This window comes from Ixodes scapularis, unplaced genomic scaffold (genome assembly GCF_016920785.2).
Source record: "Ixodes scapularis isolate PalLabHiFi unplaced genomic scaffold, ASM1692078v2 PGA_scaffold11__112_contigs__length_91849675, whole genome shotgun sequence".
NCBI classification, from domain to species: Eukaryota; Metazoa; Arthropoda; class Arachnida; order Ixodida; family Ixodidae; genus Ixodes; species Ixodes scapularis.
Window position 1 is genome coordinate 76,506,296 of NW_024609837.1, and position 15,280 is coordinate 76,521,575.

Here is a 15,280-nt window from a genome sequence, read left to right on the forward strand (position 1 = left end):
AAATTTCGCAGACCGTACCCACTGTGCAGTCCACGTAAGGGGTGACGTGTTTCTTATCACACGGTGGTTTTGCCTTCTCATCCGAAATGCGGGCGCACAACCCAGCCAACTTCTTTCGCGCAGAGAACACAACGGGAACATCGTACTTGCGTGCAACTTTCTTCAGATTGTGGGCAACCTTGTGTATGTACGGAATAACTTCTGGTCTGTTTACCTTTCCTGAATAAAACTAGTTGAAAGTTAGCGTCTGTCCTGTATACTTCTTGTCCTTGTCTTTTTTGAAGTATTTTATATGTTTTACTGTGTATGTTACGCAGAATTAATTGAGTCAACCTCATGGGTTTTTGATGCCGTCGCAGTACATGAGATATTTATCCAGTGCAGCATCACTGCTAGCCCGGGGTCTTTAAAGTGCATCACGCACTAGTGGTACACGAATACGCACCGGTACGACGCTCATCCTGATCGAAACGGGCATGGGTACAGATTGATACTAGGATCCCTGGATTTTGCAGCAGCTCAAGCTTTTGTTCCAGGTGATCCGAGCTGCGGCGAGTTCACAATCGCCGTCATCAGTATGGTTGCTGCCCGTTCATGCACTGGCACATTTTTCTCGGCCCCCACGCCAGGAATGTGTGTGTAGACTGAGTACAAAGAGTGAGTGCGTGCTCGTATGCAAAGGGAGTCTGTGTAACTGCCTAAAATGGCGAACTCGTCTCGTCCTCGGTGGTGGCACTCCGTAGGAACGTGAGCTGGGAAAGTTGGAGCGTCTCATCGGCATGCAAATGAGGGCGATAATTCCAACCCACGTTCCTTTCACAGCCAAGCGCGCGTGATCCTTCCGAAGTGGCGCTCGCGGGAGAGAGTATATTTGCATAGAACGCGAGGATTTTCCCATGTGTTGAGGTAAGAGATGGGGTAAAAGGGAGGAAATATGTGGCGAGTTTGACGGACGACGAAACGGTGGTACAGAGTGCTTTGTCAGCGAGGTGGGCGGCAGAAGCCTCTGGGGTCCGATTTGTGTCAAGGGTATTGCAAGAGCGCTTTTTGCGGCTGATTGGGCGTGGCGCCACAGATCGCGAGTTATAAACGAAAATTTTCCAGAAGCAGGGACTCATCACGATGAAACAAACTATGCTGACTTTGCATAACAAAACTAAATATTTAATCGGACGGTTTGTCTGCAATACAGGATACATCACCAGTGATGCCAACTTTGCAGTAATTATTGATACAAGAGATCAACCAATAGTCCTGTTTCAGGGGGTTGGCGTACGCTTCGGGAAGGGAGCCGCGGTTGCAGTTGCGAGCCGATGAATCACTCAGGGTGTGTCATAGCTCTAAGTGTCTTCGTGGAAACTAGCCTTGTTCACGCGCCAAGGGTGAAGCATTCTCGACGTCAAAAGTGTGAACTGCTGTTCAACAATGGTCAGCCGTATTTGCCTTTCTGGTATGTGTATCTTTCGCCACATCCCGTTTTAGTTCCTTCGGGCGAAAACCTTACTGCAGGTCGACACAATATACGACGCGAAACTGTCTAGACAGTTTAAATTGTACACCATAACACCGGAACTTTGGGGGGATTTTGTCTTTTGGTTTGGAAGAAGGTGGCTGGGCGGGCTCGCGCCGCTGCCAGCTGTGCTCAGCTGGCAGCGGTAGGAACGGCCTTTTATCGTTTATCGGCTCCGGCCAACTGCAGTTTATTTGTTACGAAAGTGTGCGGTACGGTACGAGGAACCAGCCGATACCAACATCGCGCAAGTGGTATGTGAATTTTCGCCTCTTTTGGGACTTCGAAAATTCGAGGCGAGCAAGCGTTGCTAGGCCTTAGGCTTAGCGCACGAGTACGGCCACCGGGGCGATCGCCCCCGGTGTTAGGCCTACCCGACGAGTACGAATAAGATGGCGTCGCCACCAACGATGGAGGTGTGCGAGAGCCCGGCAACCAAAGGCCTGCAGGCAACGATAGTCGGCAACGATGAAGGGAAGATGTACGTTCAAGTAGGAGGCCGCGACGCGACACCCGGCGAGTCGAGCGGATGGACCACGACGAGTAGAAGAATGCGCAAGGCCAAGGAGCTGCAAGGTGAGAGACCATCTTTAACCGCGGAACGGCAGTCGAGACCCAAGGAGAGAGTTAACTTTGTCAAGCGAGTTACCGAGAATATCAAGAAAGCAGCCCGTATGCCGGCGGCTATCCCCAGAGACGACCATAAGATCGTGATTATGCCCAGGGGCGGCCTGAACGTAGCTCGAATCGAGACGCCGGTCGTCACGGACGCCATTATGGCGGCCGCGGGGACGGCGAAAGAATACCAGGGCGAAAACATGGTGTGCATCAATGCGGCGCAGAACATCTTAGTCGTGAGCACGCCGAGCGAGCAGAGAGCCGAAATTTACACTAAGATCAGGACCGTCGAATTCGGCAACATGGAATTTGAGGTTTCCGCCTACCGAACCGCGCCCGAAGGGACGGCGAAGGGAATCATCAGAGGTATCGCAATTGACGACTCGCCCGAAGACATAAATGAGGCGGTCGTGACAAAGTATAACCCAACGGCGCTAGAGGCGCACAGGATTGGAAATTCTACAGCGGTCATCGTCCTCTTTGAAGGACAGAGAGTGCCCCGGTACGTAATATACCGAGCGGCACTGCTCAAGTGCGGGCTTTACAGGAAACATCATGAAGTGTGTAGATGTTGCGGAAAAGTCGGACGCCGCATCGACGTATGTCCAACCCCGGAGACCAGAGTATGCTTCGCGTGCGGGGAGGCCAACCCCGACGCGGACCACGAGAAGGCATGCAAGCCAAGTTGCAAGCTATGTGGAGGAGCGCATCCGACGGCAGATAGAATTTGCAAGAACAAGTTCAAGGTCCCCTTCGTCGTCACGAAAAGACAATGGGAGCGCCGAGAGGATCGCGAACAGCAACAGCTCCAGAAGACAAGACCACCAATGACGTCATCGGACTTTCCACAGCTGCCGAGCAGGGAGAAAAGCGAGTGCAGCGAAAGCCAACGGCGCACTGACAGCCGCGAAAGACACAAGAGCCAGCAAAAACACCTGCCGCCGTCGCAGCAGGAAGACGGGAAGCTTAAGTGGTTGGCTGCAGTTAAGGGAAGCAAGTCGAAAGAAACGCCCCGCAGCAAGCAGCAGCCACCATGCCAACACCATAACACCGGAGAACCGCCCGTGACAAGGCGAGAAATATGCGACATGATCAACGGAAACAACGAAAGGCTACTACAGAAGATGGAAGAGAAGATGGACTTAAGGATCGACAAACTACTAGAAGCAATAAGGGCGAGTCAAGCGCCACTGTCACTGCCGACCCCGCAACAGGAGCAAGAGGTGGAGCAGATAGCCCGCTCATCCTCGAAGAAGAAAACCCCAGCAAAGCCACCTAAGAGGAAGGAGGAACCAGCCATCACCGAAGAGGAGGCTACCAAAAGCAGCATCGAAAGCGACGAGGAACAGCCAAAGGAGCCCAGCAACAAAAAGAGGATTATCGAGAATACCAAAGAGAGAAAGCTCATGACCAGGCTCGACCGCATGGACAAAGAGCGGGAACAAATTGCACATTCGATGAAGGAAAAATTCAACAAGGTAGAGATGACGCTGGGAGAAATACAAAGCGGAATGCTAAAACTACAAACGCAGATGCAAACGTTTCTGCAGAGTATGGAAGCCAAGATGCAGACATTCGTGCAGAACGCCCAAACCCAGATCACCACCCAAATACAGCAATTATGAACCCAACAGCGAAATCGAACGCCAAGCCAGACAAAAGGGCAGTAACAGACCAGCAGCCGGTCAGGGACCTCCTGATTTGGCAGTGGAATTGTAACGGCTATCACAATAAGAGGGCAACGCTAACACGGCACCTACAGGGAATGGAGAGGAAACCGGACGTCATTATGATTCAGGAAACACTATGCACTGACACACCCCAACTTCAAGGATACAGAGCACACGCCAAGGCGCCCAAGCCCCTAAACAAAAAAAAAGAAAAAGTTTGGAATACGCAAACCAACAGGGGGGGTGTGCACATTCGTCCGCAAGGGCATCGTATTCCTCGAGCACGAGCTGACCACCGGCGGCTGGACCGATAGCAGCGCGGTGGAGGTGATCGTTGGGAAGAAGAAGAGGAAAACCAGCGTGCTCGCGGTCAACGTGTACAGCAGCCCCAGACATAGAAAGCAAAAGTTCCGCACGCTCATGCAAAGGGCACTGCGTGCGACGAAGAAAGGCACGATCGTAATAGGGGGTGACTTTAACGCACCACACTACGACTGGGGATACGATAAGACAACCGAAAAGGGGAGAGACCTATTGCAAGACGCCACGGACGCGGGGCTAACGCTAATCACGAACCCGGAGACCCCCACAAGAACGGGTACTTCGGTCGCCAGGGACACCACCCCGGACCTGACGTTCGTCGAAATAAATGGGAACGACACCGCAACGTGGAAAAACACCAAACACGACTTCGGCAGCGACCACATGGTCATAGGGATCCGGGTCCCGCTGGGGAACGGTGCAAGCCAAGAGAAACGAACACACAGATACACGAACTGGGAGGAGTTTCGGCGTCAGCTCCCAAGCCAGCATGGTAACATTGAAGATATTGAAGCGTGGTCGAAGGCGATAGTAGAAACGACCGAGGAGGTGACGACAGAGATAGAAACGGACGAAGACATACACGAAATGGACAGCAGATTGGCCCACCTCATCGAGGCGAAGACTGCCCTCAAGAGAAGGTGGAACCAACAACGAACAAACAGAAGGCTCCGCAAAAAGATCGCGGAGATCAACAGGGAAATAGAGAAACACAGCAAGGAGCTCGGCCGGCAGCAGTGGGAGCAAACGTGCAGAGAGGCGGACGGCCAACTCCATCTGGGCAAGACGTGGCGACTGCTCCGGCACCTCCTCGACGACACCCAGACCAAGGGAGAACAACAGTACAAGCTCAGCAGAATTATACACAAGGCGGTAGCGGAGCACGGGGAAGCGGAGGTGAAGAGGAGACTCGACGCCAAATACCTCCCGGTTTCCCCAAAGGAAAAGCACCCAGAATACCAGGGGGCAGAGAACATCGAGGGTGACCAAGACATCGAGGAATGGGAGGTCCGAAATGCGATGCAAGACCTGAACAGGCGTTCGGCGTCGGGCCCGGACCGCGTCAGCAACAAAGCGCTCAGAAACTTGAACGACGCGGCCGTGTCGGCACTGACGGCGTACTTCAATAAATGCTGGAGGGCCGGCACGCTACCACGCCAGTGGAAGGAAGCCAAAACCATCCTCATTCCGAAACCAGGCAAGTCGTCCGACAACGAGAATCTACGCCCAATATCCTTAACATCGTGCGTGGGTAAACTGCTAGAGCACATCTTAATGACCAGATGGCAACAGTACCTCGAAGAGGCAGAGCTCTACCCGGATTCTCTCGTCGGCTTTCGAAGCAAGCTTGGAACGCAAGACGCCATGCTCCAACTCAAGAAGGAGATAGTAGACTACGAAACTCACACCAGCGACAACAGGGCAATACTGGGCCTGGACCTGCAGAGCGCCTTCGACAAAGTCCGGCACTCTGCGATCCTCGCCCAAGTGTCGCACCTGAACATGGGACAGAGATCTTACAATTACATTCGGGATTTCCTGACCGACCGCACGACTCACATCTGCGCCGGGGATCTCCAACTACCAAAGAAAACGCTCGGCAGCGAGGGGACACCACAAGGCGCGGTAATCTCTCCGCTGCTCTTCAACTTGGTCATGATCGAAGTCGCCAACCGGCTGCGGAGCGTCGATGGGCTACGCCACACGGTTTATGCCGACGATGTGACGCTGTGGGTCACCGGCGGCAGCGACGGCCACATAGAGAATACACTACAAGAAGCAGTAAAAACGATAAAGGACCAACTGAAGGGATCGGGGCTGGTGTGTTCCCCCGCAAAGTCGGAGCTGATGGTGATTCCACCCAGGGGAGCGAGCCGCAAGAAGCAAACTATCCGAGACTGCGATAAAATCCGCATACGAACGCAAGGGGGGCACATCATCCCCGAGGTAGCCAAGATTAGAGTGCTGGGCATGATCATCGAACGCAGCAAAGTCAACGGGGCAACGGTCTCCAAGCTCGAAGCTAAGACCGGCACGGCACTGCGTCTCATACGCCGCGTCGCCAATAGAAGAAGCGGGATGAAGGAAGCAAAGCTCGTCAGACTGATTCAAGCCTTCGTGATGAGCCATATCACCTACGTCGCCGCCTTCCATAATTGGCGGCAGTGCGAGCGGAAGAAGATCGACGCGATGATCCGCAAAGCTTACAAATCAGCATTAGGACTCCTAGGATGCACGAGCACGCAGAAGCTCGAAGCCCTGGGACTCCACAATAGCCTGGAAGAGATCGCCGAGGCACAGCAGACGGCGCAGCTCACCAGACTGTCGGGAACCAGGACCGGCAGATCTATCCTCAAACAACTAGGCATCGGAGCCAAGGAAGACGACCACCGGATGCAGGAGCAGATACCGCGGGAGCTGGGCAAGCACATCGTCGTGAGCCCAATCCCGCGGAACATGACTCCCACATTCCATCAAGAAAGAAGAGAGGCGAGAGCCAAGGCGCTGATTACGCTACACGCCGGCGATGAGGGAGCCGTGTTCGTGGACGCGGCCAGTTATAAGAACATCGGCGACGCCTTCAGCGTCAGCGTGATCGGAGCCAAAACGGGTGAGATCAGGATGGCGGCCAGCGTGCGGACCACTGTGCCCAGCCAGGCAGAAAAAGTGGCGGTAGACCTCGCCATCGCGGACCCCAGAACGAAGACGGTGTTGTGCGACTCGCGAACGGCAGTGCGCAACTTTGCGAAACAGCGAGTGTGCAGTGCGGCAGCGCGCATCCTGCGAAAGGCCGAAGTCAACGGAGTCATCACCAGTGCGGTGATAAAGTGGTTTCCCGCCCACGCGGGCACGGAAGTGGCGGGCTCGCTGGGGGCTCACCAACCACAACGAGACGGCCAACTCCGTGGCGCGTGGACTCGCCGGCCGCGCCCCGGTAACGGCCGTCGCCGACGTGGTGGATCGCCCCGAGAAGGACACCATGGACGCTTACAACGAGGTAACCCTGTGGTACCGGTTAGCCAGAAGAACGATGGCCCTGCCCCACTCCCGTCTGACGCGGGAGGAGGCGGTGGTATTCCGCCAGTTACAGACTAACTCCGTGATAACCCCAGCGTTAGCAAAGCACCTGTGGCCGGAGGTATACGTAACAGACTTATGCAGACTGTGCGGGAAGGAAAGGGCCACGTTGGCCCTCATCCTGGAAGACTGCGAATGCGCGAACGCGGACAACAGTGCAGACGTTCTCCCGCCCCTCATGGAGGAGGCGAAGAGATCCGAAGACTACGACGTCCAACACACGGCCGTCCAGCAGATCCTAGCGGCACTCGAGAAGCAGCGACCGGACGGGATGGAAGCAGAAAGGGTTAACCCGAGTACGCTGAAGCCCGCCGCGAGCGGCTCTCCCCGCTAAGAAGACCTCCGGCCACGTCGCCTCAAGAACCCACCTGAGAGGGTGGGATGATAGGGGTTACTGCAGGAGACCCAATAAAGTTGCTCTCTCTCTCTTGGTTTGGAAACGAGGTCACGTTGCGTAAGATGAGGTTCGAAAGTGGTTCGAATGTTTAAAAACAACATTTTTAGTGATGTCTGAAGGTCGTCGCAGAAACACCCGGTATACTTAGCTCCTTTTTCTATTAAAGTCGTACTTTTCTCGCTCATCGCTAGACCGGAGAAAGTGTACAAGTATTGGTGAAGAGCTGTCTATACTTCAAGCCCGACGTTCGGCGGCTTAGGCCGCTTTGACTAAACTGTAACGTTCCAGTGTAAAATGCTCATGCGTCTTCTCGCGCGCCTGTTGCACCGACGCCAAAGTTCTTCGAGCGTCCATATCCCCAGTGAGTGTTATATTAGCATTGCGTATTGCTTTCGGCAATGGACAGCTATCACCTGCACAAAACAAAACCTAACGCTGAAGGACCTGCATCGCGGAAAAATGTGTGACCACCATAGTCTCTTTTGTAATTCGCGCGAACTACAAAAAAAAAAAGAAGAAATTTCCATGTAGTTTTGTAGGTTGTTCTACGTGTTTACACAACACAAATTAATTCAGCCTTCGAAATTTGGCATTTTCTCATACCACTGTAGATTATTAAAAAAAAGAGTTGGGTCAGTGTTGTTGGACTTCTAATCTGGTGTTATTTAGATGCATAACGAAGCAGCGTTCTGAGAAAATTATAATTTTTTATCTGATAATAGGTTTATAGTTATCCTGACCATGGGCGGCAAATCACGGGCTCAAATGTGGTGTCCGGTGACTACTTTGTAATACAAACACCGACAGCTTAAGAAACACGAGTTGTGGCTTGTTTTGTTAAGGCTTCTTGCTTCGAGGTGGGTTACTCTGCGTTCCCTTTGATTAATGCTGAAAATTAATTCGCTGTGGAGCCATAATGACATGCTCGGGACAAGCCACGCCCCCCAGTTTCTGCAGCTGTGAATATCTGCAGCAGTAAATGTTTGCTCTTTCACCTCGATGATCCCCGTGCCAAGATTAATATCGACTTCAACTACGGCTACAACTACAATTAACTTACATATTGCCTAACCTTCGCGGGGTATAATATGTGACTCTACAAACTCCCGGCTAAAAAAAAAAACAAAAAAACTCATTGGCGCTTTTTAAGTTGGACCTAGAACGGTGGAAATTGATCGGAATTGCTGAAAGACCGCTCACGTTATTTAAGCACGAAGAAGTCTGCAAAAGAATCGCCCTGGCTTTGATTAGGTGCTCGGAAGCAATCAAAGCTCCAGTTAGAGAAATCGACGTTCTGCCTAGTTTCACCACGTGGGCGGTGTCGAAGTCGACTACCCTGGTCACTTAACTCGCCGAAGAACGATTAGGAAAAAAGCGTTCAAATAACACGGATTTCCTAATGGCCCTCGGTAATTAGGTCGATTTTGTATGAAGCAACTCCGTGCGAAGCTGTCTTGGTTTTTGTGCCTTGCTTATGCTGGGATGCCGTTCGAGTCTACGACTAATTAAGAAATTGAGTTTTTTCTTATTTCGCTATGTGTCGTTTGGTTTCTTGGTACATCATCAAGTATTTCGAGCAATGGATTCCACCATCGTCTGGCAGATCCATACCGCAATTATGACCGTCGGAAATGTTCGCAACGTTGTTCAAAATTGCGTACGAGCTGGAGTGCTTGTAAGCGCTTAATCGAAAGAGCAACTCCAGGGGTCGTTTATCCCGAAGAACGACTTGACGGGAAATGAACCTTCCCTAATTTTCAAACGAAATGCTGCACTCTAATTTGCCCACAACTATTGAGAAAGTTAGATCAAAAATAGAGTAATCAATTACAGTTAGAGTAAAAACACATTTTTTTTAATTATTTCTGCCAGCGCAACAATTAGTCGCTTCAAAATACCTCGAACTTGATTTTTGTTTTCGTCGTTCTTACAAAACGACAACAAAAATTGTCTTCCTTCCCCCATCTGTATTTTGTTTTGGTCCCATCGTAATCGATTGAACCAAAAGTTTATGATCGCAATCTGATTTAGCGCCATGTTATGTATATGCTAATAAAATTTTGAAAACATCAATCACGAAACGCAAATTAAAACAAGGAAAGCCGAGGTGCTCTTTTTTATATTTTCTGTTACAGAATCCAGCACGCCCAGGCTTTTTTTCTTTTTGCCAGCATGCTTTTTAGTATTTTCTAATTAAAAATAACCATTTTGAAAACAGCAAATGAAGATCACCAAAACCAGTATTCATATTCCGCGCATTCCAGCGGGATGACGTCACATATGTTGTGCAACTGCAAGTCGAGCAGGCAGCCTAAGGAATGCATAATTTCTGTGTGTGTCTTTCATTTTGCTGACGTGAGCGGAAACTGGCCTCTTTCATATGCCATTGACGTGCAAAAGTGACAGTCTCCGATGAAATAGTCTAATGACCGCATCCGGATCTTTTTCCCGTTTGCCCGAACTACGGTGGAGGAAACATTTAGGCGATGACCCTCTGTCCGACGCGGCGACCACATTATGTTCGGCGCGCCGAGCGCTTCACTCGCACGGGGATAGATGGCACCCAAGTATGGGATTCCTCCCAAATCGACCGCTCCGGTTGTTTCTCCCAGCGATGGTCCCGCCATTCCCTCGCTCACCGCTTCTTGTTCTACCTCACCGCCGCCACGCTGCCATCAAGTCGCTAGAGTGCGTAAATCTTTGTTCTCTTCCTTCTTCTTCTTTTTCGGGTTAAGGCTCAACTTCGTGCACGATTGTGGCAAATGTGATCGACACTCCATCAAAGCAAAACACGAGGCAGCAACAGGCCGCACATCACCACCACACCACGCTACCACACCGCGAAAAGGGCGAGCACGCTATGCCGTCGACACCGTGGCCGCCAAAAATGGACCTCAGCTCCGAAGACGGTCTGGTCGCTCGCTCAACACGGGAAGAGCGGCCAGACTCATCACCTAAATGTATTTCTTGCACTGCGGGCCAGAGTCATCCCCTAAATGTGTTTCTTTCACCGTGGCCCAAGTGGCACCAACCCAGCAAGAAGGAAAGAGCTCGGCAACCCTTCCCCAGACCCTCCCGACCTCTTTCAGTAATACGGTCTATACGGCGAGCAAGTGCCCCAAAATGCACCTTTGGTGTATTGGAACGCAAAGAGGGGCTCGCGCAGGGGACGCACGATGACGAGGCAACCAAGCGTGCGCCGCCATTGGTTGTGGTCGGGGGAAACAAAGGCACGTGGACGGACTTGGGGTGAACAAAGGCACGAGGTAAGCAAGAAGCAGAACAACGTGGACGCCGTATACGACGTTCAAGTTGCTCTGCTCCTTGCGCGCCTGGTGCCTTTCATTACACCCCAAATGCGCTCACGTTCGTTTGCCTGGTCATCGCAAGTTCGATACGTTTTCTGCATGCTACCCTCTGACTGACATGCGAATCTTTGCAGTCCGATGTGCCGAAGGCGCATTTTAGAACACCTGCTCGCCTTATAGACCTGTCTGCCCTGTTCCATGGGCGCCGCTATGTTTATGCTGACGCCATGACACAGTATGGGGGCTGCACTTTTTACAGGACTGTTTTTTTTAGAAACTTACGCACATATTGTAGTGCAAGAACTTCGCAAATGCAAAATAACGAAGCTCCAAGAACAACAACGATGCCAAGTGTGCTAAAGAGAACAAAAATCATGTTCCATACACAGTCCCTCTCTTTACAAAATCCTGCGATTGAGATTATTTTTCATTTTTATCGCTAAGGGCTAGGATTTCGGACACTTGTACATACTAACTGTCACCGCAGATTGATCGGCTGCCGGTACATTCTGAGGCTGCGTTATCACGTTTCTTCCAACCGCTGCCCAACATCACAGTAAAACGAATCAATTAAAAAAAAAAAAAAAATCTCAGGCTACGAAATGCTCGGGTGGTTACATTGAGCGTCCTCGCCTTTACATCGCTCTGACCGTTAGTGCTCAGGCCGGGATGGTTGGCGTTTTGGAAGCAATTCTTATGTTTAGAATAATAGAAACATGTACCACATGCTGTAAAATCTCGTACTTTATCTTGTCAATTAACATGAGTCAGAAAAAAGCACACGAAAAATGAAGCCCTCAGCCCAGGACAGTAAAGGTGAATGGGCAGTGGCAAATCCCGTGCACTGGCATCTGGAGTACCGAGTAAAAAATGGGGAATAGCGCGATAGAATACACGAGAATGAAATCAATGTTGCCAGACGAAGGGCAGCAAATCGCAATGATAATCGTGGATGTTGAAAACTCTCAAGCAAAGCTTACACTGACAACTTAACGCCGTAGTTTAAATGTCTTGCTATTTTTCATGCCTAAAAAAAAAAACAAAAAAAAAACTAATTCACTTTCTACACTGCGGTCTCTTCTCTAAAATAAGGTAATTTCTTCCTTTCTCTCTCAATTCATTCTGATATAGTTTTATACGAGACAAGCCCTTGAAGTCTCGGAAATAAGGTGGTTACGTGGTTTCATTTTTTCGGGGTGCGTCCAACCGCAAATAATAATTACAATCTGCGCGAAGCTGCCTATCTGCTTTAGTACTGCGTTGACGAGTGCCGTACACCTGCTCGCTGTGCAAACAAACAAAAAAAAAATTTGGTACATCCTCGAGAATCTTTTTGCGCCGGTAAGTACGCAGCGGAGGAAGCCCTGATGCAGTTTCGACAGCAAACAATGTTGCCATGGCTGTTATAAACACCTTCAGGTCTACATAATAAAACGTAAAGCCACTCGGTAACAAATCGTGGGACTCCAAAGGTCTGGCTCCAAGCTCCGCCAATTGAGGGAGCCTGATTGCGGGAAAAAATGGCGGACATTTTCTTCTAGAGTTACTATATATGACATCTAAGCCTCAGCTTTTGCTCATCGACCGGCGGCTTTCATGCGAAGAAGAACCGGCATAAAGGCAAAACTTTACAGCCAAATTCACGCGGCAAAAATTTACAACGACGCACCGCCGCGTATTCGTTGACCCCTGAACTCCACGAGAAAAACAAGCTGCGAACGCCACCGACGAGAACAGCGCAGCTGTCAGCGTCGCCAAGGCAGAAATTGAATATCCACCGAAACCAACCACTTAGAAAGCTTCGTTAAAACGCATCATATTCGCAAAAAGCTTTAAAACGAAAAATCGACGAAACGCGTTGTAACTTTATAATACACACGCTTACAAAATCACCAAAGTGCGCTCGTACCTTCGAACTCAGGAGCCACGTGGAAGCCAAAACCGCGTACCACATTTTAAGAAAAAGTGAGCACCCCCCTCTTGTCATCATGCGTGTTGACGGCTGTAACTACCCCACAGGCTTACTTAACTACCCACTGGGCTCAAGCCATTGAGCGTTACCACCCCGTTGGCAAGTGACAAGATGGGGTAGTCATGTTTTATAAACTCTTGAATTGAACATTCAAGTGCATGCAGTCGTTCAATAGTAAAAGTCACTTCAAAAATCTCAAAAAGTACTTGAAACTTGTTTTCTTTGTGCCGTTGATTACCATTTATTCAAATTTGAACCGGTCGAAACAGGCGTGCGGCTCAGTTCGCCTAAACTGGCAGAAAACAAACATTGCCAAAGAGTACAGGCGACCTTGGTAGGCACCTACTACAACCCGAGGTAGATAAAAAGTATCGCGGTTGTCCTTTTTGGTTCCGTCGCGGGTTTTACCGGTTTTACCATGTACTGCTAGTAAACAGCTGGCAGCTGACGTCGTGCTCGAGGAATTTAACCAAATCTCTAGAAAAGCACAGGAAGCTACGCACAGGCGTGAGTCGACTGGAATGTTCGCCGGACGAGATACTCTTGTCGTCTTTTATTGTGTGGTTCAGTAAAGAGCGTGCTCTCATTAAAGGTGTGATCGGTCAGTTCTGCGTGCAGATCAGTTGCAAATGACCTCCTCGGCTCCGCCGAGGAGGCCATTTGCCTACTTATTTGAGCGAAAAACATGGAGCTGTTCTATGGCTCCACGGAGCAGTCACAAAGGGTTCGGTTCTCGCCATCTCGTCCCAGTACGGTCAGTCTCATATCCAGTTGAATGGGTGTTCCGTGCGGTGAAACGTGCGTGCACAGACGCGGTGGGGATCACCAGGGAGTTGAAAGTGGATAACGAATGCTAACAGGTGAGCAGGAGCGTTTTACGATCGGAACCGACGCCGCTTGAATCGGTGATGCCTCGCCTCGCCGCTGTCAACCGAAAACGCCGGATCACTTGCGGCAAGCACAGCAAGAAGATTCTCTGTTCAATAAAGTCATCATTTCAATTGTCGCTATACGATTCCTTCTTTGAATGTTTTCTGGCCGCGAAGTAAATGCAGCCGGCCGCGCGAAAGCAGTCGCGGACAAACCCTCTCGAATGCTCCCCCCCCCCCTCCCCCCTCACATCGCCGCCCCTACTCGTAATAGGTGCGGTGCCGGTGCTTCGAGGCGCGTTTTGGAGTGCTTTAGTGCACACGGAAGGCAGCGAACGGGCGTACGCACTTGAGAATCGTAATTTAGCAAAAAGCAGTCCAGCTCGCTAGGCCTAACTCGTATTGCTCCACTGTCGCTTGCCAGCCGCCATGTTGCTTTTGGGGGTGCTCACTATGACTACCTGTTGATTGCATGCCGTGTGACTAACCATGGGGTCGTTGTTATTACTAAGTGGGGGGGGGGGGGGGGGGGGGGGTAGCGATATCTGTGACGGCTTCTGACTACCCTTTTGTTGTAGTACCCAACGACTACCATTTTGTTGAGAGTGCACGTCCCGATTAGCCCGTGTCCTTCGCCGCGCGCCAACCGCTTCTTTTTTTTTTTTCTTTATTGCCTGCTTAGACATATTTTTACACAAGGAACAAAAGAGAAAGGCTAAAACATGTTAGCCACAAAATGGTAGCCGTGGCTTGCTAAAATATTTTTAGAATGGCCAAACCATCTAACAGTGGTAACCAATCCGGAGGTGCGGCCAGGGCGTGGTAAACCTCTCTTATATACACAGTGCTTTCATTAAAGTTTTCCCGCACAGTGCGAACATTAACATCCGCGTGCCTTATACTCATTCTTGGCTTCCACATACTGTGGAGGCTCAAAAGCATTATCATGTCATAAGGGATTTGATTTTCATTTTCTACAGATAGATATTAAATACCGCGAGGGTTGACTGGAAGATCTTTCTTGAGGGTGCGCTGGAGAATGTCCGAGTGGAACACAGCGTCCCAACATTCAATAAACGCCTGCTCTACTGTTTCTGCTCTCTCACATAATATACAGTTTGTAGACCAGGGAACACACCTTTATCTTCCGGCCAGTTTTTTACTGGAAGGACTCCACAGTGTAATTGAAAGAAAAACGTTTTGACACTCGGCTTTACCCGCGCTGGCCGCTTCCTTTAGCGGCGTTCGCCGGGGAACACTATCTAGCACTGCTACATATGCCGCGAACAACCAGTATTTTGACGCCGCGGCGAGACCGAACGCCGCCGGGGGAATTCTTCGGGCATTCGCCGCATATATTGGCTCCATTGAGTCCAGCCTTAGGACCGCGAGCACGTCTGCTCTTCTCTGGTTCACTTTTGGTCCGGCCGCATGAAGGCGCTGCTATGTGATGGAGCCGATCAAGCAGCGCCAACAATGCGTCGTCACGGGACTCATCACCCTTGTGCGTTTTCTATCACCGACTAATACCCCTGTT

At 50.6% G+C, this 15,280-nt stretch overlaps 1 protein-coding gene across 1 annotated transcript; it reads right to left on the reverse strand.

Annotated features, from left to right (window-relative positions):
• Positions 1–2,681: 2,681 nt before the first annotated feature.
• Positions 2,682–3,218, reverse strand: LOC115329191. The gene has a single exon (XM_040209507.1). The coding sequence runs from the start codon at positions 3,216–3,218 to the stop codon at positions 2,682–2,684; it is 537 nt and encodes a 178-aa protein (XP_040065441.1).
• Positions 3,219–15,280: the final 12,062 nt, after the last annotated feature.

Excerpts from the sequence above, each read along its gene's own strand:
- LOC115329191 (XM_040209507.1), bottom strand. The coding sequence starts at position 3,218 with ATGTCGCATATTTCTCGCCTTGTCACGGGCGGTTCTCCGGTGTTATGG.